Source organism: Ochotona curzoniae, unplaced genomic scaffold (genome assembly GCF_017591425.1).
Source record: "Ochotona curzoniae isolate NIBS_2020 unplaced genomic scaffold, NIBS_Ocur_1.0 contig_1328, whole genome shotgun sequence".
NCBI lineage: Eukaryota > Metazoa > Chordata > Mammalia > Lagomorpha > Ochotonidae > Ochotona > Ochotona curzoniae.
The window spans coordinates 1100339-1122729 of NW_024465041.1; the positions used below are offsets into that span (position 1 = coordinate 1100339).

General features: G+C 44.0%; 1 protein-coding gene across 1 annotated transcript in view; it reads left to right on the top strand.

Moving 5' to 3' along the window:
* Positions 1 to 22391, top strand: part of TOPBP1 (DNA topoisomerase II binding protein 1) — a 51659-nt gene extending 29268 nt beyond the window's left edge. The window contains exons 17-28 of the mRNA XM_040965757.1: positions 2343 to 2466; positions 4091 to 4237; positions 4354 to 4456; positions 6778 to 6970; positions 8908 to 9128; positions 10727 to 10896; positions 11193 to 11304; positions 16030 to 16193; positions 16898 to 17035; positions 18237 to 18326; positions 18477 to 18638; positions 21589 to 22391. Coding sequence (XP_040821691.1) covers positions 2343 to 2466; positions 4091 to 4237; positions 4354 to 4456; positions 6778 to 6970; positions 8908 to 9128; positions 10727 to 10896; positions 11193 to 11304; positions 16030 to 16193; positions 16898 to 17035; positions 18237 to 18326; positions 18477 to 18638; positions 21589 to 21729 — 1765 coding nt within the window. The 3' untranslated portion in view covers positions 21730 to 22391. The remainder of the gene's footprint in view (positions 1 to 2342; positions 2467 to 4090; positions 4238 to 4353; positions 4457 to 6777; positions 6971 to 8907; positions 9129 to 10726; positions 10897 to 11192; positions 11305 to 16029; positions 16194 to 16897; positions 17036 to 18236; positions 18327 to 18476; positions 18639 to 21588) is intronic.

Sequence of the window (22391 nt, forward strand, 5' to 3'; positions counted from 1 at the left end):
TCATATTCCCAATTAAGCAAAGCGTGACCTCCCAACGGCTCACGTAATAGTAAAATGTATGCAATGTTACTATGTATTAAAACTGCAGAGGCTAGCTTTGTGGCTCAGAAAGTGAAGCAACAGCCTGCAGTACCAGCATCCCATAGGCGTGCCAGTTCAAGTCATGGGTACCCCATTACCAGCCCAGCTTCCTGTTACTCTGCAGAGGAAAACGGCTCAGATCTTGGAACCTGCATCCGCATCGGAGGTCCAGACCTGGACCTGGACCACCCCTGCTGTTAGGGTAATTTCAGGAAGGAACCAACAAAATGAAAGAAATATCTCTCTTTCTGCCTGTCTGTGTCTCTCTCCGACTTTGTCTTTCAAATAAAATAACTGTAAAAAAAAAAAAACTACACAGGGCCTGGGGCAGTAGCCTAGTGGCTAAAGTCCTCACCTTGAACAAACCAGGATCCCATATGGGCACTGTTTCTAATCCTGCCAGACCTGCTTACCGTCCAGCTCCCTGCTTGTGGCCTGGGGAAGCAGTCGAGGACGGCCCAAAGCCTTGGGACCCTGCACCTGTGTGGCAGACCTGGAAGAGGCTCTGGGCTCCTGGCTTCAGATTGGATTGGCTCCGGCCATTGTGCTCACTTGGGGAGTGAATCAGCAGATGGAAGATCTTCCTCTCTGTCTCCTCCTCTCTGTATATCTGACTTTCCAGTAAAAATAAATAAATCTTAACTGCACAAATGTATTTTTCGGCAAAACAGGTACTAGCTCCATCATAAACTCCCCCACCCATGTGAATTTCTTGGGCCATTAGAAAAGATCCATACTAAGCTTAAAATTTGTTTACTTGGCTGTTGCCAGAATCGTTACCTTCCCTGGGCCTCACCCACACTGTGCTAACACAATCATTCCCCCAGTTTCTAAAGTAGCACCTGAATTGGCACATTTTGAAAACATTGATCTAGACCAAGGTTCGGGAAACTGATCAATTTTTTTTTTTTTAATCAAGTTTTATTTAAACTTACTTGAGGATCGGGGGATATGGTCTAATATTATAACAGACAAGATCCAGTAGTCATCGAAGAGCTTGACCTGCACGGCCTCCAGTATTTGCCATGTCTGATTGAAAGATAAACTGCTGCCTGGTGATGGGCCTCAGTGGCAGAAGCGCTCAGATCTCACAGTCGGTCTGTTAGCGCAGTGGGGTTGAATGGAGAACCAGACTGATTGAGGGGAAACGGTGGTCTTCTTGAATAATCTGTGTGAACTTAACGCTTCAATGCTTTCAGTGTTTTTATGACACCAGCAAAAATAGACATTCTAGGACAACTAACAGCTGGATTAGGCAAGGTGTATTTTTAATGTTTTTAAGAAAATGTAGATGATAGGAAATATGTATAATGCTAATAGTTTAGAGATGCATGTTTGGGGAGTGTTTATAAGAGGTTTTTATTTATAGTGACTAAATTTAGATATGCAGATTTTTGCCTTTGTTTTTCTTGATGTCTGAGGTGTGACATGTTTTATATATTTTAGATTGCTTTTCCAGGCCAAGAGTTTTTGTTTGTTTGTTTGTTTTAAGGTTTATTTTTATTGGAAAGTCAGATGTACAGAGAGGAAAATCTTCCGTCCAATGGTTCACTCCCCAAGTGGCCGCAACGGCCAGTGCTGCTCTGATCCAAAGCCAGGAGCCAGGAAACTACTGCAGGTCTCCCACACGGGTGCAGGGTCCCAAGGCTTTGGGCCGTCTTCGACTGCTTTCCCAAGGCCACAGGCAGGGAGCTGGATGGGAAGTGGAGCTGCCGGGATTGGAACCGGTGTCCATATAAGATCCCGGTGCTTTCAAGGCGAGGACTTTAGCTGTTACGCCACTGTGCCGGGCCCAGGCCAAGAACTTTTTGTATGGAAAAAAAAAAATCAAAAGATAATTTACCTTTAGAGTGTGGACTTCGGAGTCAAATCCTGTCCCGGATTTTCTTACCTTGTAAGGAATGAAGTATGAACTCTGTATTGTGGGGCGTAGAACACATGTGCAGGGAACAGTGAGCCAACTACTGCGTGCCGGCATTGCAACATTGTATTAGCGTAAAAATGTTGCTGCTAAAAGGAAATAAATTATTCTAGAAGAACATGGGAACAGTTCAGAGATTTACAGAAGAAAGCATGCTTCTGAGCATTGTATTTACATACCTAGGAATGAGGCACAAAATGTGTAAAAATGTCATTTTTTAACACCATGGTTTTTTTTTCCCCCACTGTGGTTGTGAAGGTCTGTTCTGCTCACAGTGCGTAATTATCTTGATGAGGATATTTCTCGGAGTTTTCATTTGGTTGTATTTTGGTTGTTCCAGGTGGAATTTTGATGAAACAGTGACTCATTTCATCTATCAAGGGCGGCCCAATGATAATAATCGAGAGTATAAATCTGTGAAAGAAAGAGGGATACACATTGTTTCAGAGCACTGGCTGCTGGAGGTATGTTCCCTCTCCCCCTGTCGGAACAAAATGCTGAGAGATTATATATAAATATTTGAATACGCACCAGTTTCAGTGAATGCTAATAAATTTGATAATATTAGTCGACTGCATATTCATTTCTTTGCCATCAAACAGATCTTTGTTTTGTAAGTATTTGTTCACAAAAGAATTATTTACTTGCAAATCTTTAATGGGTATTCTATTATTTCCTGAATCCTCTCACCGAGTGAGAAGTTCACTGTAAAGAATTTATGCAGTAGTTTGGCAGTGTGCTCTGCCGGGTTCCTGTGGCAGTCAGTGCTTGGGCAGAGATGAGGCAGCAGAGTAAGATTGATTTTGTTAGCATGATAGTTTTGTGGGTATAAGCGTTTCTCCCTTTCCTTCCCCTTTACCTCACCATGCCCTCCTCCCACCACTTTCCCCCGTGTTACAGTTACAGTCACAGGCTTAGCAGGCTGCTAGTCAAGGGCATCGTGTCATTGTAGATGTAGACAAAGGCAGAAGGTCTAGTGTCATTGTCAAGGCACATGTAACTCTTGGACTGGGAGTCTGTCTGTCATTCAGCAGTAGAGGTGCCCACTGCAGCGTATTTCCAGGGTGCTGGTCTCCTGAAGTCCAGCATCCTGTTGACAAGAAGTGTTTGACATTGTCACCGGAGTCCATCTTTGATTCAGCTGGAGAGATGCATTCTGCAATGTATTTTTACTATTGGTCTTGTATTTTGCATAAGGTTGCCAGATACCAAAGAAAATGTGATATTTGTCATTTGGGGATTTGGCTTATTGCACTAAATATAATCTTCTCTAGTTGGGACTGTGCCTTATGGCTGTGTAGGATTTCCGTGGAGTAGATGTACGTCAGTGTTTTAGCCATTCCTCTGTCTGGTTTGTTACCATGTCTTTACTATTGTGAATTGTGCTGCTACAAATAAAGTTGTGTGTCACTCTGTCATTTGGAGATTTCACTTCATTGGAAACTGTGGAACACTTCACAGATTTGCATTTCATCATTGTATGGGGTCCATGCTAATCTGCGTTTGGTCCAATGATAGTGTATGTGCTGTCGAAGCAAGCACTGGAATGAGACTCCTTAATGGCCTGAATGGACTTATTTAGATTTAGTTTTTATTATTTTTTCATTGGAAAGGCGGATATACAGAGAGGAGAGACAGAGAGGAAGATCTTCCGTCCGATGATTCACTCCCCAAGTGAGCGCAACGGGCCGATACTATGCCGATCCGAAGCCAGGAGCCTCTTCCGGGTCTCCCACGCGGGTGCAGGGTCCCAAAGCTTTGGGCCGTCCTCGACTGCTTTCCCAGGCCACAGCTGGAAGGGAAGCGGGGCTGCCGGGATTAGAACCGGCGCCCATATGGGATCCCAGGCGTGCGAGGCGGGGACCTTTAACCACTTGCGCCACCGCGCCGGGCCCGAATGGACTTATTTAGAAAGTGAAGGCAGTTTGTCATTGTAGAATGGGACTTCCCAGTGTAAACCAGTTTGAAACTCATTTTTCACTTTTTACCGTCCTACAACATAATATATTGGTTATTCTTTTCCAACTTCATACGTTATAGTCACTAAGGTTTTGCAGTACTGTTTTAAAACACACCATTTTATTGCAGTGTGCTCAGGAGCAAAAGCGTCTTCCGGAATCTCTTTATCCGCATACGTATAATCCCAAGATGAGCCTGGATATCAGTGCGGTACAGGATGGCAGAGCCTGTAATAGCCGGCAGGCCTCGGTTGTCTCGATGACAGAGGATGAAGAGGTAGGTGAAGCGGATGCTTCATTCCCCCTTCAAAAGCCAGATGCAAAACCGTATGTTCCTCGGAAATCCTACACTATGGCTTGGTTTGAGAATTTGTACTTTTTCTTCTTTAATAGACAGACCATTTGCCTTTAGAAGAAGGTGATACAGATAACACGATCACTGATAACAAAGAATCAGCACCATCAATTGAAAATGGAACAAATGACTGTAAAGGAGGTAAAATGCTTGCAATTAGAAAGAAAAATACTTCACAGTATGTGCCTTTTCTTATAGAATGCTTCCTTTTATATCAGACATAAAACAAAATGATCTTTGTTGCTAACTACTAGCAAAACGATTTTCAGGATGCAATTCAAGATTCCGTGATAATCATTAAGAAAGAATTTGCAAAGCTTCAGTTCAAGTATGAAATTTGTGAGTTGGGTATTTTCCAAAGTTAGAGTGCTATAGCTATTCCATTAAATAGTTTAGCAGAGTGAGGACATTTTTTAAAATTTGTTCTTTGTACAGGGGTTTTTTTCCCCCCTCGGGGATTTCTTATTTATTTATATTAACATTCATTTTATTTTTATCTTAAAATCAGATTTAAAAGTTACTGCACAATAGTGTAATGTTAGAGGTCCTTGCCTTGCATGCACTGGAATCCCATGTAGTCACCGGTTCTAGTCTCAGCAGTCCTGCTTCCCATCAAGCTCCCTGCTTGTGGCCTGGAAAAGCAGTCCAGAACGACCCAAAGTCTTGGGACCCTGCACCTGCGTGGGACACCCGGAGGAGCTCCCAGTTCCCGGCTTCGGATTGGCACAGTAACTAGGCCGTTGCGCTCACTTGGGGAGTGAACCATCAGATGGAAGATCTTCCTCTCTGAATCTCCTCCTCTCTGTATATCTGCCTTTCCAATAAAAAATAAATGTCTTTTTTAAAAAATCAGATTTAAAGAGAGAAAGAGAGGCAGAGATGAAGATCTTACCCACTGGTTCACAAGACAGAACTGCACTGATCCAAAGCCAGGAGCTTCCACTGGGTCTCCCACAACACAGTCACATGCTTTAAAAGGGCCTTATTTTCCAATGTTAGTAGTGTCATATATGTTCTCCTAGAGCTGCTTTAGCCGTACAATCAAATATATCTTCTCATTCCCTTAAAAAAAAATGAGTTGCCAGTGAGCATTTAGTGCATGAGTTAATGTCACCGCTTGGGCCACCTGCATCCCATTTTGGAGTGCCTGGTTCGAGGTCCAGCTACTGTACCTCTGATCCAGTTCTCTGCTTGTGTGCTTGGGTGCCTGCCACACCTGTGGAAGACCTAGATTGAGTTTCAGGCCTGTCTCTGTCCAGGCCTTGACCTAGCTGTTGGGGGCATGTAATGAGTTGACCACCAGATGAAAGATGAAAGATCTCTCCCTCTCTTCCCAAAAGCACCACTGTGTGTATGTGCTGTGTTGGACTGCTTACTATACCTGCTGTTTTATACACCACTCTTTTATTTAACAGCTTGGGCAATGTTTCATACGAGAGCTTCTTCATGTTTCTTTAGAAATATTTTTGGAGGACCTGGCATAGTGGGTTAAGCCTCAGGCTGTGATATCTGCAGCCCGTATGCTTGCCAGTTTGAGTCCCAGCTGCTCCACTTCCCATCCAGTTTCCTGCTTGTCCTAGGGAAAAAGCAAAGGATGGCTCGAGTCCTTAGGCCCCTGCACCCACGTAGTGGAAGAAGCTCCTAACTCCTGACTGTGGACTGACTGGGCTCTGTACGTTGTGGCCAGATGGGGAGTAAACCAGCAAATGGAAGATCTCCCTCTCCTTCTCTCTATATAATTCTACCTTTCAAGTAAAAATGAATTTATCTAATATATGCACACACATATTTCTGCACTGTGTAATATTTTTGGTATGGGTGGCCCTACTTTATTTGGTGATTCTTTTTCTGGGCAATCTGATTTTTATTATTACAAAAAGTGCTATACCGAATGACCTTGTATATGCAAGTGTCTGCTTTTTACTACGTTAATATTTTTCTATTTTTCTTATACGTGCTGCCCAACCAGATTTTCCCTGCGAGTTACTTGTTTAGTTACTACCATTCTGTTTGTTCCACATATATTTATTATTTAACATCTACATCAGTATCCAATCTTACAAAAATTCCAAGATAAATATGTTGGGTCTGTATTTTCAGAAACCATTGGGGGGAAATAGATGCGTAAAGGAGAGGACTGTAATGCCTGCATGTCATAACATGCAACGCAGCGGAAGAGCAGACCAGGCCGAGAGCTCCCCAGGAGGAGCGTGTCATCACTGCAGCTCTTCGCAGGCCACCCCGGGGAGGGGTGATCATTTTAGGGACTTGCGTGTTCGTCGCAGGCTGCCTCTGCATTCTGCATTACTCCCAGCCCGGCTGCTTACCACTGCAGGGTATATTCAGTAGTCACTGAACGCCAACTAAATTACATTCAACCTGACCTATACAAAATAGCTAACGTAAGATGAAATTTTAAAAAAGAAATCCTTCCTAATGGGTACATTGGCGTTTATTTCCAGCTCTGACGCAGACGTTGGAGATGAGGCAAAACTTCCAAAAGCAGCTGCAGGAGATCATGTCGGCCACATCCATCGTGAGGGCTCCGGGCCAGAGGTCCTCCCTCTGCAGAAGTGCTTCTAACAGTGCCTCGTCGACGCCCGACAGCATTCGCTCCGCTCGAAGTGGACGCAGCAGAGTGCTGGAGGCACTGAGGTGTGTGCGTGTTCCTCAGAGCAGAAGTAGCTCTTGATTTCGGTCCCCAGTGTGAAGCTTAATTCTGATTATTTTTTTAGCATAGCAGAGGAGCATTCTGGGTATGGTGGGAGGGAACCAGTGATGTACTGAAAGGTAAGCTTACTTTGGTGCTAAATTTTGAAATCTGTGCATACTTACATAAATAGTTGGAATTCTATTTAATATTTTTTTGTGGCAGGGATTCTATTTTCAAGTGAAGTCAGTATAGTTATACACCATAAAATGTGTTTCACTGGAATTCATTTCAGTATATAGTTGTTTTAGATGTTAAAGTTTGGTCATCATAAACCAAAAGACATTTTCATAAGATAGCCTTATATTAAGCAAACTTTCCAGGTAATTATAGTTGCAACTTGTAGTTAAAACTATAAGTTATAGTTATAGTTGCAAGCAATAAAAATATACTAGCCATGGGCCTGGCGTAGTGGCTCAGTTGGCTAATCCTCCCTTTGCAAGCACCCATATGGATGCTGATTGATGTCCCAGGGGCTCCACTTGCCATTCTCAGCTCCTTGCTTATGGCCTGGGAAAGCAGCAAAGGAGGGCCCAAGTTCTTGGGACCCTGGAGCCACATAGGAAATCTGCAAGAGGCTCCTGGCTTCATATTACCTCAGCTCAGCTCAGCTCTGAAAGTTGTGGCCACTGGGAAGTGAACCGGTGGATGGAAGATCTCTTTGTCTCTCTTTCTCTGCAAATCTACCTTTCCAATATATATATATTTTAAAGATTTATTTATTTTTATTACAAAGTCAGATATACAGAGAGGAGGAGAGACAGAGAGGAAGATCTTCCGTCCGATGATTCACTCCCCAAGTGAGCGCAACAGTCAACGCTATGCCGATCCGAAGCCAAGATCCAGGAACCTCTTCTGGGTCTCCCATGTGGGTGCAGGGTCCCAAAGCTTTGGGCCGTTCTCGACTGCTTTCCCGGGCCACAAGCAGGAGCTGGATGGGAAGTGGAGCTGCCGGGATTAGAACTGGCACCCATATGGGATCCTGGTGCGTTCAAGGCGAGGACTTTAGCTGCTAAACCATGCCACCAGGCCCAGCCAATATATATATATATTTTAACCATGAGAGCGAAGTAACCAGTTTCCTAAATGTACCATATTTCCCTAGTCAGAGAAATCCAGAGTGGGTTTTTTCCCCCCAGATTCATTGTTGTGGATTTGAAAGACAGCTGCAGAGAAAGCAGAGACAGATCTGCCAGCCATGTTACTTTCCACAGAAGGCAGGACTGGACCTTGCAGTACCTGGGATACCAGCATTGCAAGTAGTGGCTTAACCCACAATGCTATTATACCAGTCCCAATAAGTTCCTTTTTTTTTTTTTAAAGAAATATTTATTTTTATTGGAAAGTCAGATACACAGAGAGGAAAATCTTCCTTCCATTGATTCATTCCCTAAGTGGCAGCAAAAGCTGGCGCTGAGCTAATCCAAAGTCAGGAGTTTGCTCTGGGTCTCCCACATGGGTGCTGCTTTTCCCAGGCCACAAGTAGGGAGCTGGGTGGGAAGTGGAGCAGCCAGGGTAAGAACTGGTGCCTATATGCAATCCCAGTGCATCGAAGGCAAGGACTTGAGCTGCTAGGCTACCATGCCGGACCCATAAAGTCCATTTTTTTTTAATGCAGCTGTCATTTTAGAGCTGTTTTTAAAAATTTAACCATGTTGAACTTTCCCCTTTCAAGTTTTAAATATATAGACATCTTAGGCAAAATACGTATTCCATATTTAAGTTACATTCTGTGGGGGAAACTTTAGGCAGAAAATGTTTTGGGGTCCTGCAGTGACTCGATGGTGGGCATTTGCAGGCAAAGCACTTTCTCAGGGTACTTACGGATTTGGATTTTGTACAGTATTTGCCAGTGTTTCAAACTGTTCCTTTCACTCCTCAGGCAGTCTCGTCAAGCAGCACCTGATATGAACACTGAACCCTCTCAGAGCGAACAAATCATTTGGGATGACCCCACGGCAAGGGAGGAGAGAGCGAGACTCGCCAGCAATTTGCAGTGGCCTAGTTGTCCCACACAGCTCTCCGAGCTTCAGGTTGACGTTAAGGCACTGGAGGATTCTCCTTTCCAGGAACCCTTACGTGATTCAGAGATCGCCGAGCACGGTAACAAGAGAGAAATCTCTGTAACTGCTTTATTAGGTATAGGTTAACCTCTGAGACACTAAGCTGTGGCTCTCTGAATAGTACATGCAGTTGCTAGACACTTCTAATTTTGGTTGAAAGAGTCAGAAAAATGATTGTTAATTGAGATACTTCCCAGTACATTGGAAAATATGTCTGAGTTGGCTTATTTTTGAAAGAGTTACGGGCCTAGCGCGGTGGCCTAGTGGCTAAAGTCCTCACCTTGAACGCGCCGGCAGCCCCGCTTCCCGTCCAGCTCCCTGCCTGTGACCTGGGAAAGCAGTCGAGGACGGCCCAAAGCCCTGGGACCTGCACCCGCGTGGGAGACCTGAAGAAGATCTGGCTCCTGGCTTCGGATCAGCACAGCTTCAGCCGTTGCAGTCACTTGGAGAGTGACAGCGGACGGGAGATCTTCCTCTCTGTCTCTTCTCTCTGTATATCTGAATTTGCAATAAAAATAAAAGAGGGAAAGAAGGGAGAGAGGAAGGGAGGGTTGGTTACGTGGAAACAATCTTTCATGTGCGGGGTCACTCCCGCGGATGGCCTTGATAGCCTGTGGCTGGCTGAAGTCCAGAGCTTCATTTGTGTCTGCTGTTTGGGTACAGGGCCCAGGCACTTGGGCATCTTCTGTTGCTCTCCTGGTAGCATTAATGGAGAGTGGGATCGGAAATGAAGCCGTCTGGGACTTGCTCTCCCTATGGTGCCAGTGTCACAGCACGGATGTTTAACCACACTGATCTCCAGTTTTTTGTTCTTTTCTCTTGAACTTTGCTTCAAGAAAATGGTCGGGGACCAACATTGTGGCATGAGAGTTAAGCTGCCGCCTTAATTAGCATGTGTGGACAGCAAGTCCCAGCTGCCTTCCCGCTGCCCCTTACTCTGCAATGGGAGACCCCGATGAAGCACCTGATGGCCTCGGCCTGACGTGGTGCTGGCTGTTGCAGCCAGCTGGGAGGTGAACCAGTGGTAGAAAATTTTGTCTCTTTTTCTCTCTGTAACTCATTCCAACAGTCTTTTCTTTTTAGATTTTTTTTTTTTTTTTTTAAGATTTATTTATTGGAAAGGCAGATTTACAGAGAGGAGGAGAGACAGAGAGGAAGATCTTCTGTCCGATGGTTCACCCCCCCAAGTGGCCATAAAGCTGGAGCTGAGCCAGCCAGGAGCTTCCTCTGGGTCTCCCACATGGGTGCAGGGTCCCAAGGCTTTGGGCCATCCTCAATTGTTTTCCCAGGCCACAAGCAGGGAGCTGGATGGGAAGCAGGGCTGCTGGGATTAGAACCGGCTCCCATATGGGATCCCGACGCATTCAAGGCAAGGACTTTAGCTGCTATGCTGTTGTGCCAGGCCCTGGCTTTTTCACATTATATGTTTCTATCACATTACAGCAGATATATAGGTGGATTTTTCTACTAATTTCTCTCCTCCAAGTGTAGAAATGCTTGAATTTTACAGATCTGAGCTAAGCTTTAAGTCCTTTTAACATGTACCCATTTAAAATTCATTGCATTTATGAAAAGCTCCAGATAGCCTCTTTCTAGACTGTTCTTGGTTGTTTGTGAATATCTTTTGATTGCCTTCAGCTGACTGTGATCCTGGGCACAAGTGTGTGACTGAAGCTACAACAACGCTCCCCGTCTCAGAAGAAACAGAAACTCCAGCTAAAGAGAGCCCCTTCATCCCAACGCCTCAAGCCCCCAGCATCGCCTTCCCGCTGGCCAACCCGCCTGTGGCTCCGCCCCCGAAAGAAAAGGTCTGTTGGTCCTTGCTCTGGTGACTGGCTTTTCGATATTGTTCTCTATTGCTAAAATAGAAGCTTTTTAATTTCAATAACGAGGGGTCATCAGATATTGAAAATTGCATTTTATTTATTTATTTATTGCATTGTGTGATTATTTGTATATTTGAAACTCAGTGGGCTGAGCAAAATGTCACTGTAAAATAACTGGATGCCTGATAATATAATAAATAATATAGTATAGTCGATACATTATAATAATATAGCATGTTAATAGAAATGTCTCCTAAAATAAAATTCTTCCATTGCAGGTTATAATGAGAGAAGAGGCTCAAGAAGAATTTAAAAAACAGTACATATTTCAGTTGTCCTCTCTGAATCCTCAAGAACGTATTGATTATTGTCATCTGATTGAAAAATTAGGTACCGTTGTGTTACTTTAAAATGTCAGGCATTTCACCTACTGGTTAAAATTTCCAGTGAAGACACCATGCCCCACACTGGAGTACCTGGTTTTCGTTTTCAGAATTTGCCCTCGCCTGCAGCCACCTATGAATGCAGTTCTAGGAGCTTGCAGATGGTAGCGCAGGGGACTGGGTCCTTGACAGCCATGGAGGAGGTCTGGACGGACGTCCTGGCTCACTGCTTTGGCTCAGGTGTTGGTGAGCATTGGGGGCGAGGCACTAGGTAGGAAAGTAGGAATGCTCTCTTGTCTCTTGGGGGAGGGGAGTTTCTTTTGCTTTTTAAAAATTTTACTGTATTTGAAAGGCAGCTAGAGGCTGAGGGAGACGAGGACATAGATAGATCTTCACATCTGCTGGTTCATTCCCCAAATGGCTGCAAGTGGCTGGAGCTGGTCAGACTGAAGTCAAGTGCCAGGAATTTCTTCCCGGTCTCTCACAGTTCCTGGGCTATCTTCTATTGCTTTCTCAGACACGTTAGTAGGGATCTGGGTCAGAAGTGAAGCAGTGAGCCAGCAGATACATGGCTTGCTTGCATTGCAGGCAATAACTTAACCTGTTATACCACAAGTTTTTAAAAATATGTATATAGAAGAATGTGTTATTGAGAAAAGAAAAGGTTGCATACTCGAGTAACTTTTTTTGGAAGTGAGTTAGTCAATATCAATAACTTGTTGTTGTTGTTGTTTTTGTTTGAAGATTTATTTATTTTAATTGGAAAGGTAGATAGATATATAGAGAAGGACATGCAGAGAGAAAGATGTTCCATCTGTGGGTTCACTCCCCAGGTGGCCGCAATGGAGCTGGACCCATCTGAAGCAGGAGACAGAAGCTTCTTCAGGTCTCCCATGCAGGTGCAGGGTCCCAAGGCTTTGGGCCTTGCTCTATTGCTTTCCAAGGTCATAAGCAGAGAATTGGTTGGGAAGTGGAGCAGCTGGGACTCGAACCAGCACCTGTATGGGATCCTGGTGCATTCAAGGCGAGCATTTAGCCACTAGGCTACTGTGCCTGGGCCCTATTAATAACATTTTTGAGGTATAAACTGAGAAAAAGAAAAAGTAATTCATCTAGGGCTATAACAAGTCAGCCTTAGAGATTTGTGTCTTAATCTGAAGTCAGGGCCCAGTGCGATGTTGTAATAGTTAAAGTCCTCGCCTTAAAAGTGCCGGGGTCCCATATGGGCACTGGTTCTAATCCTGGCAGCTCCACTTCCCATCCAGCTCTCTGCTTGTGGCCTGGGAAAATAGTCGAGGAGGGCCTTGGGACCCTGCACCCACATGGGAGACCCGGAAGAAGTTCCTGGTTCCTGGCTTTGGATCAGCGCAGCACCAGCCATTGCGGTCACTTGGGGGAGTGAATCAGTGGACAGAAGATCTTCTTCTCTGTCTCTCCTTTTCTCTATACATCTGCTTTTCCAATAAAATAAATCAATCTTTTAAAAAAAAATAAATCTGAAGTCAGTCATGGAAGTTAGTCAATATTTAGATGGAAACCAGCAATGAGGTGTCAGAATCCTCTGTATTATTTTTGAGGGTTTGTTCATTATTGAGAAGTGTGTAATTGTATACCTATGGAGTAAATAAAACCACACTTTTAGTGAACTTAAAAGTATAGTGCATATAGACAGGAGTGCTTTTTCTTGTAACACCTTCTTCCATCTGATCTCTCTCTGCAGTCATTCTAGAAACATTGTAGCACTGGGAAAGTAACCCAGTGCTGTAGCAATTCTGTTCTATAAAATTAGACTCTCTGCTACACGTGTCTTTCTAAATTTTGTAAAAGCCACATTTTAAAATACATAAAAGGGCTAGTGTTTGGTATATTGGTTAAAATATAGCTTGGGAAATCATCCCAATTGGAACACCTATTTCTGGTCCGGTTTTCTAAGGTCCATCCTGGGAGACCCCACGTGATAGGTCAGAGTTTTGGGTCTCTGGTCACTCACGTGGAAAATCCACACAGGGTTCTTGGGCTTCTGACCTCAGCCTGGCTCGGCCCTGACTGTGGTAGGCATTGTGAAGTAAATGGAGAAAAGAACTCACTTTTGACTTTTTTCTTTTTTAAGATTTTTTTTGGAAAGGCAAATTTAAAGAGAGAGAGACAGACCTTCCATCCACTGGTCTTCTCCCCAAATGGCCACAACAGCCAGAGCCAAGCTGAGCTGAGCCAATCCAGCATTGGGATCCTCTTCCGGGTCTCCCAGGTTGGGTTCAGGGTCCCAAGGACTTGGCCTCTCCTCTGCAGTTTCCCAGGCCGAAAGCAGGGAGCTGGGTGGGAATTGGAGCAGCTGGGATCGCACCAGGCCCAGGTTACTTTTTTTTTTTTTTTTTTTTTTATCCTAGTTTGGGCAAAATACTGTCATTGCTAAGTCAGTATAAAATATCAGTGGCAGGGCTTTTAGGTAGGTGTTTGAAATCAGTATGCATTTTACACTCTATGTTGACTCCTGCAGATTTTTCCATCTCTGTCGACTCTGAGCAAGCGTAGCAGTAACGAGCACAGAACTGACTTAGAGTGGCAGACAGATGCTATAGAATATACTAGAACTGAGATTCTGTGACTCTGCGGGGTACCTGATGGGAGAGGGCAGAAACATTGAGGCAGATGTTGAATCTAGCCTCTTTTGTTTTCTGTCTGGTGATCCTGGTTGTTTCGAGGGTGTTTTTACTGTTTTAAGTGCAGCAGTAGTGACCTAGCTTCATAGGGTTGTGTGACTGTCCTGATGTGTACCAGCAAGTGCCTGGAAAATGGTGCTGTTAATTAGCATTATCTGTAAATCGTGAATAGAGCTTAAATAAACATTTTGTTAAATATCTTGTTTATTTTGTTAAATATCTTGACTACAGCTCTGCCTAGCTAGCAGTAAGGTTTACCTCTAAATTCTACATTCATAGCAACGCTTTCCTTATGCTGTCCTCCTGAATCCTTGGTTAAGCTTTGAGGGACAGGCTCAGCGCAGTAGCCTAGTGGCTCAAGTCCTGGCCTTATATACACCAGGATCCCATATGGGCGCCAGTTTGTATTCCAGCTGCTCCATTTCCATTCTAGCTCCCTGCTTGTGGTCTGGGAAAGCAGTAGAGGACAGCCCGGAGCCTTGGGACCCTGTACCTCTGTGGGAGACCAGAAAGGGGTTCCTGGCTCCTGCCTTCAGATGGCCTCAGCTCTGACCGTTGTGGTCACTTGCAGAGTGAACCAGTGAACAGAGGATCTTTCTCTTTTTGCTTCATTCTGTAAATGTACCTTTCCAGTAAAAATAAATAAATCTTTTTTTAGATGTGTGTGTTTGTTTTTTATTTGTTTTTATTTTTATGTATTTTGAATTTTATTGTACAATTCCATAGGGTCTGGGATTTCCCTATTCCTCCCCAAATTTCCACCCCCCACCCCAGACTGATAAATCTTTTAAAAAAAAATTTGAGAGGACAGTGGAAGGTTGTTTTGAGTCTCTCCCACTCCCATCACATGTACTGCATTAGTGGGGACAGCAGTCAGAGGTGGAACAACCAGAAGTCAGATTTGGAATCTTGCACTGCAAGCAGTGGCTTTTTTTTTTTTTTTTTTCTTCAATTGTTGATGTAGTATATCACATTTTTCTACTTGTATGTGTTAAACCATCCCTGCATGCCAGGGCTAAGCCCCACCTGGGCTGTGCGAATGACCTGTCTGATGTGTTGCTGGGTTCTGTTGGCTGGTATTGTGTTGAGGATTTTTGGCATCTGTGTTCGTCAGGGGTATCAGTCTGTAGTTCTCTTTCTCTGTGGCATCTTTATGTGACTTTATTAAGGTGATGTTGGCTTCAATGAAAGGATTTGGAAGAATTTGCCTCCCTCTGTTGTTGGCTAGCTGGCGGAGGGTTGGGGTAAGTTCTTGAAATGTTTGGTAGGATCTGGTGGCAAAGCCGTCCAGTCCAGAGCTTTTCTTGGTTGAGAGGGATTTGATTACTGATTCTGTCTCCATCCTGGTTATAAGTCTGTTAGGATTATTGCCTCTTGATTCAATTTTGGTAGATTGTATGTGTGTGACAATCCATTTCTTCTAGATCTTCTGATTTTTTTTTTGGCATCTAGTTGCTTGCAATGGTTTCTGATTATTCTGTGTATATCTGAGGCACCATCGCTATATTTCCTTCTGCATCTCTAATTTTGTTGATTCATACCTCCTGCCTATTTTTTTTTTTTTTGAATAGTTGGTCTAGTGGAGAACCTATTTTGGTTCTTTGCCAGCCTCAGTGGGCAGGCAGTGAATATTGTTCCCATCCAGTGGATAGATGATCCTTCTCTCTGTACATCTGACTTCAATTCCAAAAAGTTTGGGGCTGTCATTGTGGCATAGTGTCTAAGGAGACTGCCTGCGAGGCTCGCATCCCAGCTGGAGCTCCTGAGAAAGGTGGTTGTAAATGGTCCCAGTGCTTGGTCTCCTTCATGCACGTGAGAGACCTGGCTGGAACGCGAAGCCCTCTGCCACTCTTTCTTTCAAATGAATAAAATAACAATTATTTTTTTAAGGGGGGCACCTAAGTAAAAAAATAATGTTTATAATTGTCGGCCAAATATTTTTGGTTTGGATGGTTTGGTGCAATTTGTTTACAAATAATTTCTATGGTGGTTGATTACATTTTTCTGTACAAAGAAGTTCAGACCCAGTTATGTCAGTAAATAAAGCAACAACCAAATTTTCTCTCCATAAGGTGGATTAGTGATAGAGAAGCAGTGCTTTGACCCCAAATGCACACACATTGTGGTGGGCCATCCGCTGAGAAACGAGAAGTACTTAGCCTCTGTGGCCGCCGGCAAGTGGGTGCTCCATCGCTCCTACCTGGAAGCGTGCAGAACCGCAGGCTGCTTCGTACAGGTATGTGTTCACGTCTGGCTAGGGGTGTTTCCGCAGAGACTGCTGCATCCCCTGAGCACTCACGGGACTCAGATTTCCAGATGTGACCAGTAGATTAGGCTAGTTTTATGAGGTTTTCCGGAACTATTAAAGCAATAAAAGAAAGCCCGGAGCCAAACTCACTTTTACACACTTTTTTTTTAAATCAGTACCTTGCATGTATTTTTCTAAATTGAACTAACAGCCTCAGAATTGCCTGTGATTGTGTTATTGTAAGCTTTTATCCTGACTCCTGGCACTTTGAATATTAAGCTAATTATCTAGGATATTTTTGGTAGCTGTGACAGTAGTGTACACCATGTGGACTTTTGATATATTCAGCTAGGATTCCGTAGGATTATCTCCTGGTCGAACTGTCAGTGCCCCGTCTGCCATGGGTGCTTCTGTGAAGCTAGAAGTAGACAGTGTAACCTGGTAACCCAAATATTACCAGTTGCCAAGGTGTAGTTTCATATTACTTAGAAATGATTTCAAGTTGAAAGTCAGATACATGTAATAAATATATGAAACCAAGTCGTCCGTCTACATTTCCCCTATGCTCATAAAATGACGCTTGCCTGATACTCTGTTTTCCATCAGTTGAATGTATGAACTAAGCATTTAGAGATTTTGAGTTCCTTAAGCAGACTATAGAAACTCAAATGCTTGTTGACTGCGTTCTCTAGGAAGAAGACTATGAATGGGGCAGTAGTTCCATACTGGATGTTCTGACTGGAATCACGGAGCAGCAAAAAAAACTAGCGATTGCAGCCATGCGGTGGAGGAAGCAAATCCAGCAAAGACAAGAGTCGGGCGTTGTGGAGGTAGTCATGTGCATGAATAAAGATAATTCCAGTAGCATTCAGGAGTGACTGTTCCAAGGTGTTGGTTTTTTGTTTTAAAAGAATGTGCTTCGTTAAGTAAAAATAACTCTGCCACTTATCCTTTGACCTGATCTGGTTAGTTAAGGCATTCTAAATCGGCCTTAATGTTATATCCTAATTTTTCTAATTGTGTTTAGCAATGATGTTGATGGCTTTTAAAAAATAGTTTCTGTGTGTGATGTAGCTCTAGGCAGTGTTTGTTTCTAAGTATCTTTATAGCACCTAGCTTCAGGGATTTTTAACCTGGGTTCAGACTTCCATAAAGCATAAAATGATGCTTACTTGATAGTCTGTTTTCCTATCAGTTGAACGTATGAACTAAGCATTTAGAGACTTTAGAGTTCCTTAAGCAGACTATAGAAACTCACCTGTTTCAGTATTATTGGCATAGATTTGTTTTTACTATTTTAATATCTTCCAGCAAATTAGTCCTTAATTAATTAATTTCAATGGCAAAATTACAGAGAGTGGGAGTGGAGAGAAAGATCTTCTGCTTACTGATTTGCTCCGGAGAGTACGTGGGGCCGGGCTAGGCTGAAGCCAGGAGCCTAGAGCTCGTCCCGCCTCTCCCAGAGTGGTAAGGCTTCAGGTATCTGTGCCAACTGCCCCCACTACGCAGGCACATTAGTAGGGAGCTGGATTGTAAGCGGAACAGCTGGAACTCAAGATGCCAGCATCACAGGCAGGGCTTGGAGGTCTGCAACACAAGGCCAGCTCAGATACGTTACTTTGATCATAAAGAAAAATAAAATATTACTCAGTAAGTACGGGGATTGTATCTCCATAAGCCTTTAGTGTAAGTGATTTAGAAGGGCCAGACTGCCAGAGGAACTCATTCCTCACAACAGAGGTCGCAAACTCTTGTGTCAAATTCTCTCACGTGTATTCCACGGTCTCTAAGAACCTCAAACATTTTCAATTTGCAAATATTTTCAGGAGAACTGTAGTCAAGACTTCATGTAAGCTAAGAGACAGCGTTGATGCACTACTGACTGTTATTAAAAAAAAAAAAACTAAGCATAAATCAAGCTACGTTGTTATAAGAAAATAGATGTGAAACTTATTCTACAGATAGAAGCTTGCATTATCTGTATGTGCATTTTCTCTAGATGGTTTCAGCATTGACCATTTTTTCTCACAGGGGGCATTTAGCGGGTGGAAGGTGATCTTACATGTTGATCGTACCCGAGAAGCCGGGTTCAGACGCCTTCTTCAGTCCGGAGGAGCGAAGGTTGGTACCTCAGTCACATTGCTGACTGTTTGACCATGCGATCAGCTCAGTGTCCTGGCCTTTGGAAGTGGCTGTCTTTAGTGTATTTTGTACAGTTGAGCCACTTTAGGCCATGTGTAGATTGTTAATTAATTTTTGTGTCTGCCACAGGTGCTACGTGGTCATTCTGTTCATTTATTCAAAGAAGCCACACATCTCTTTTATGACTTTAATAAGCTGAAGCCAGACGACACAGGAATTAACATGGCAGATGCTGCTGCACAGAACGTGCACTGCTTGAAAACAGAATACATTGCCGATTACCTGATGCAGGTTTGTGACACTCCCTGAACTTCCTCACGACGTATATGCTTGTGTGCGCAGAGAAGTCGCTGTCCAAGAGCATAGAGCATTTGTCTCTGGAGGTGGGTCATTTGGCCTGCATTCAAGCCTCTGGGTGGGATCCTTGGGTTGCACACTAGAATGTCTGGGTCCCACTCCAGACTCCACCTTCCTGCTAGGAGGCAGCAGGATATGACGCAAATACTTCCATCCCTAATACCCACATGGAGACCCAGATGGAGATGCCATTCCCAGCACTGGCATGACATGGCACAGCCATTGCATTCCTTTAGGGCATAACTCAGCAGGTGGGCACTGTGTTGTCTGCCATTCTGATTTTTCTATCATAATGATCGTGTTTGTAAATATTTAGAAGTTAAATATAGGGAAGGTATAGAAACCTACGTATGTCTAAAACCTTTTTTTTTTTTTTTTTATTTATTTTTATTGAAAAGTTGGATATATATAAGAGAGGAGGAAAGACAGAAAGATCTTCCATCCAATGATTCACACCCCAAGTGACTGCAATGGCCAGTGCTGCGCCGATCCAAAGCCAGGAGCCCAGATCCTCTTCCAGGTCTTGCATGTGGGTGCAGGGTCCCAAGGCTTTGGGCCATCCCTGACTGCTTTCCCAGGCCACAAGCAGGGAGCTGGATGGGAAGCAGGGCTGCTGGGATTATTCCAGTATTTGATCCCAGTGCATTCAAGGCGAGGACTTTAGTTGCTAGGCCTCTGTGCTGAGTCTTTTTTTTTTTATATATGACACAGTTTTATAGGCACTGGGATTCCCACCACCCCTCCCAAGACCCTTCCCCCCCCATTGGTGGATTCCTCCACCGTGTTGCGTGACTCAGTTCAAGTTCAGTTGAAATTCCTTCATTGCTAGCATATACCAAGCATTGTGATCCTCATATTATTGCCCAGATAAGTTCAACGGCTTTTTGGAGAGACCTTCTCTGGTCTGAAGGTAGAGCCAACAGAGTAAACGCAATCAATCAAAAGCCCCAACATTGACATTTCCCCATATAAGGTACATAACCATTATAGGAGGGGTAAGCAGAGAAATCTTCAGCATCTTGGTGAGGAGTCCTTGTTCTGTGTCCTACCTAGCAAAGTATGTTTGAGTCTATACTGACCAAGCTTTCCTTGTTGTTCTCTGTCTATTCAAATGTGTGTGTGTGTGTGTGTGTGTTTGGAGGGGGGCTCTGGAGCAACCCTGACAGTCATTGCATAGAGGGTGGAGACCCAACGTTGGAATTAAGTAAGGACAAGAGAAAGTTTCTTTCCTTAGTCCTGAAGGGAGTTTACTGTTCTTTTGATTCTGAGGACCACTCTGGGTTCCTGGCTGTTGTTCCGACGTCCTTGGATCCCCCGAGGAAGATTTCGGGCTTCTTTTGGGATGCAGTCCTTGGTGCCCGTATTGATAGTCCTTGGTGGAGTTTATGGAGTCTCCAGGTGTGGGATACAGGCCTCTTCCTGTCCTCGTGTTCCACTCTGGGGTCAATCCTTGCTCTGTGCATATGTCATCCTGTTGGTAGGTTGTCAGAATTGCTCTTAATTCCCTCTGTATGTCTTTGCAGTTTAAATGTTGTCTAATGTTGTTTTGAGCCTATTACCAATAAGTTACCTTTCATTTTCCTGGTGGGTTACCCTATATGTCTTCCTCACACTTTCTAAGTCTATGGAAGATTTCTTTGCTCTCTGCCCCATTCTTGATGAGCACAAGGTTTTGAACGTGTAAAAGGTTTTAAAATTGATCAATACACTTGGGTTGGGACAGTATTATTCACAGGTTTATCTGAGGAAGATTTACTGTCTTTGGGAATCTTTACGATTAATTCACGTTCCTGAAACACTGTAGGTTCAGCTAGGAGTTGTCTAACCATCATATCTACTAACGAAAATCCTAGAGTTCCCTGGCTGGGCGGCCAGCAGGCGAAGCCTAGCGCCAAATGGCGCACTAGCCGCCCTGTGGCTGCAGCTGTGGCTCGTGTGTGGTGGGCATGGGGTGGCCATCCCATCCGGCATCCTCCGCGTCCAGGCCCGCTCGCGAAGGTTTAGGTTGCTGGACTCCCAGTCTGCCCTCCCCCCCCAGACCCCACCCCAGCTCGACCCCCAGGGGAGCAGTAGGCGGAGTCCAACGTGCCTAGCAAAGGCAGCAGGCGTGCACCTATGAGGTCATAGGTGCTACTGCTAGGGCCCGCCACCCTGCTAGGCCCGCACACCACATGGCTGCAGCTGTGGCTCGTGTGTGGTGGGCATGGGTGTGCTGAGTCTTAAAAGCTTTATTTTTAAGATTTTATTTGAGAGATAAGGTTACAGAGAGAAGAGACAGAATCTTCAATCTGGTAGTTCACTCCCCAAGTGACTGCTGCTGCTGGAGCCTGGCCCATCTGAAGCCAGGAGTCGAGCTGCTGGTACAATATCAGTCAGTCCATCATCCCATTGTCTGGATATATCCAGCACTTTCATTGGGAGTCCATCTTTTGTTTGGAAGTAGGGATGCAGGTTGCAGTGTGTCTTCACATCTGGATATGGGAGTCTCCATTACTCCATCACTGTACATTCCCATTTGCATGATGGTTTCCTTATGTTAGAGCATAAAATATTTGTCTTTCTGTGATCGACCTATTTCACTGAGCATAATGGTCTCTAATTGGGACCATCTAGTTGCAAATGGTAGAATGTCATTCTTTCTAATGGCTGGGTAATATTCCATGGAGTAGATGTACCACAATTTCCTTAACCAGTCCTGTTTGGATGCACATCTGGATTGTTTCAAAGACACAAGTTGCTTTGTTCAAGAACCCAGGAACAAATATATTTTTACTTTTTAAATTTTTTTGACAAAGCTGTAGCCCTAAAAGGGGGGCGGGGTGTGGAATTAAATGTCGTTGAAATCTGAAAAGAACAACCATGCCATTCTCATTTCCTTTTCCAGGAGTCTCCTCCTCCTTTTGAGAAGTACCACCTCCCAGGAGCAGCCGCCTTTGACAAGAGTGAGGGGCCTGAGCCTGACTTGTCACAGAAGAGGAAGGCTCCTGCCGAGAAGAACAAGCTCAAGCGACCCAGGGTGCAGTGACCACGTGCACAGTTTGGTTGGCACTGACCCACATGGGCATCAGAACAGCTGCGTGTTCCTAGGTGGATGTGTGTGCAAAAATGAGATCCTGACGGATTGCACTGCGGGGCAGTAGTGACTCCATGTGAAGTTTTTAACACCTGAAATTTCAATCACTGAATACTTAATGAAAAGTTACCTGAAATAAAACAGGAAAATACAACTCCCCAATTAGATTTTTGTGAAAACTATAGTGTGCAAAAGGCTGTTTATTTTTCTTGTAAATATCTGAGGCTGTAACTTAAAGTTTTAAGCAAAGTGATGGATTCTGCTCTAAAATACCTGCCTTAATTCATAACGAAGCGTGTCATTTGGAATTTATATATGTTTTCCCTGCTTTACCTTCTTTCCTGTTGTACCTTTTTATCAGGAGCCTGAGCACACTGAGAAAACTGGAGCTTTAAACTTAGATGTGTGTGTATATATGTATATATGTGTTTGTACAAACCTCCATGATGTTTACCAAGTTTGGGTGTCAAAACTTGGAAAATGTGACAATAAAGATTACCAGTAGTGACTCAGATTAGTACTTAATGTGCGTTCAGATAGAAATTTCCAGAAGAAAACATCCTAGTCCATTCTGTTGAAACAATAAATTTGTAAAACACAGGTTTTTAAAAGGA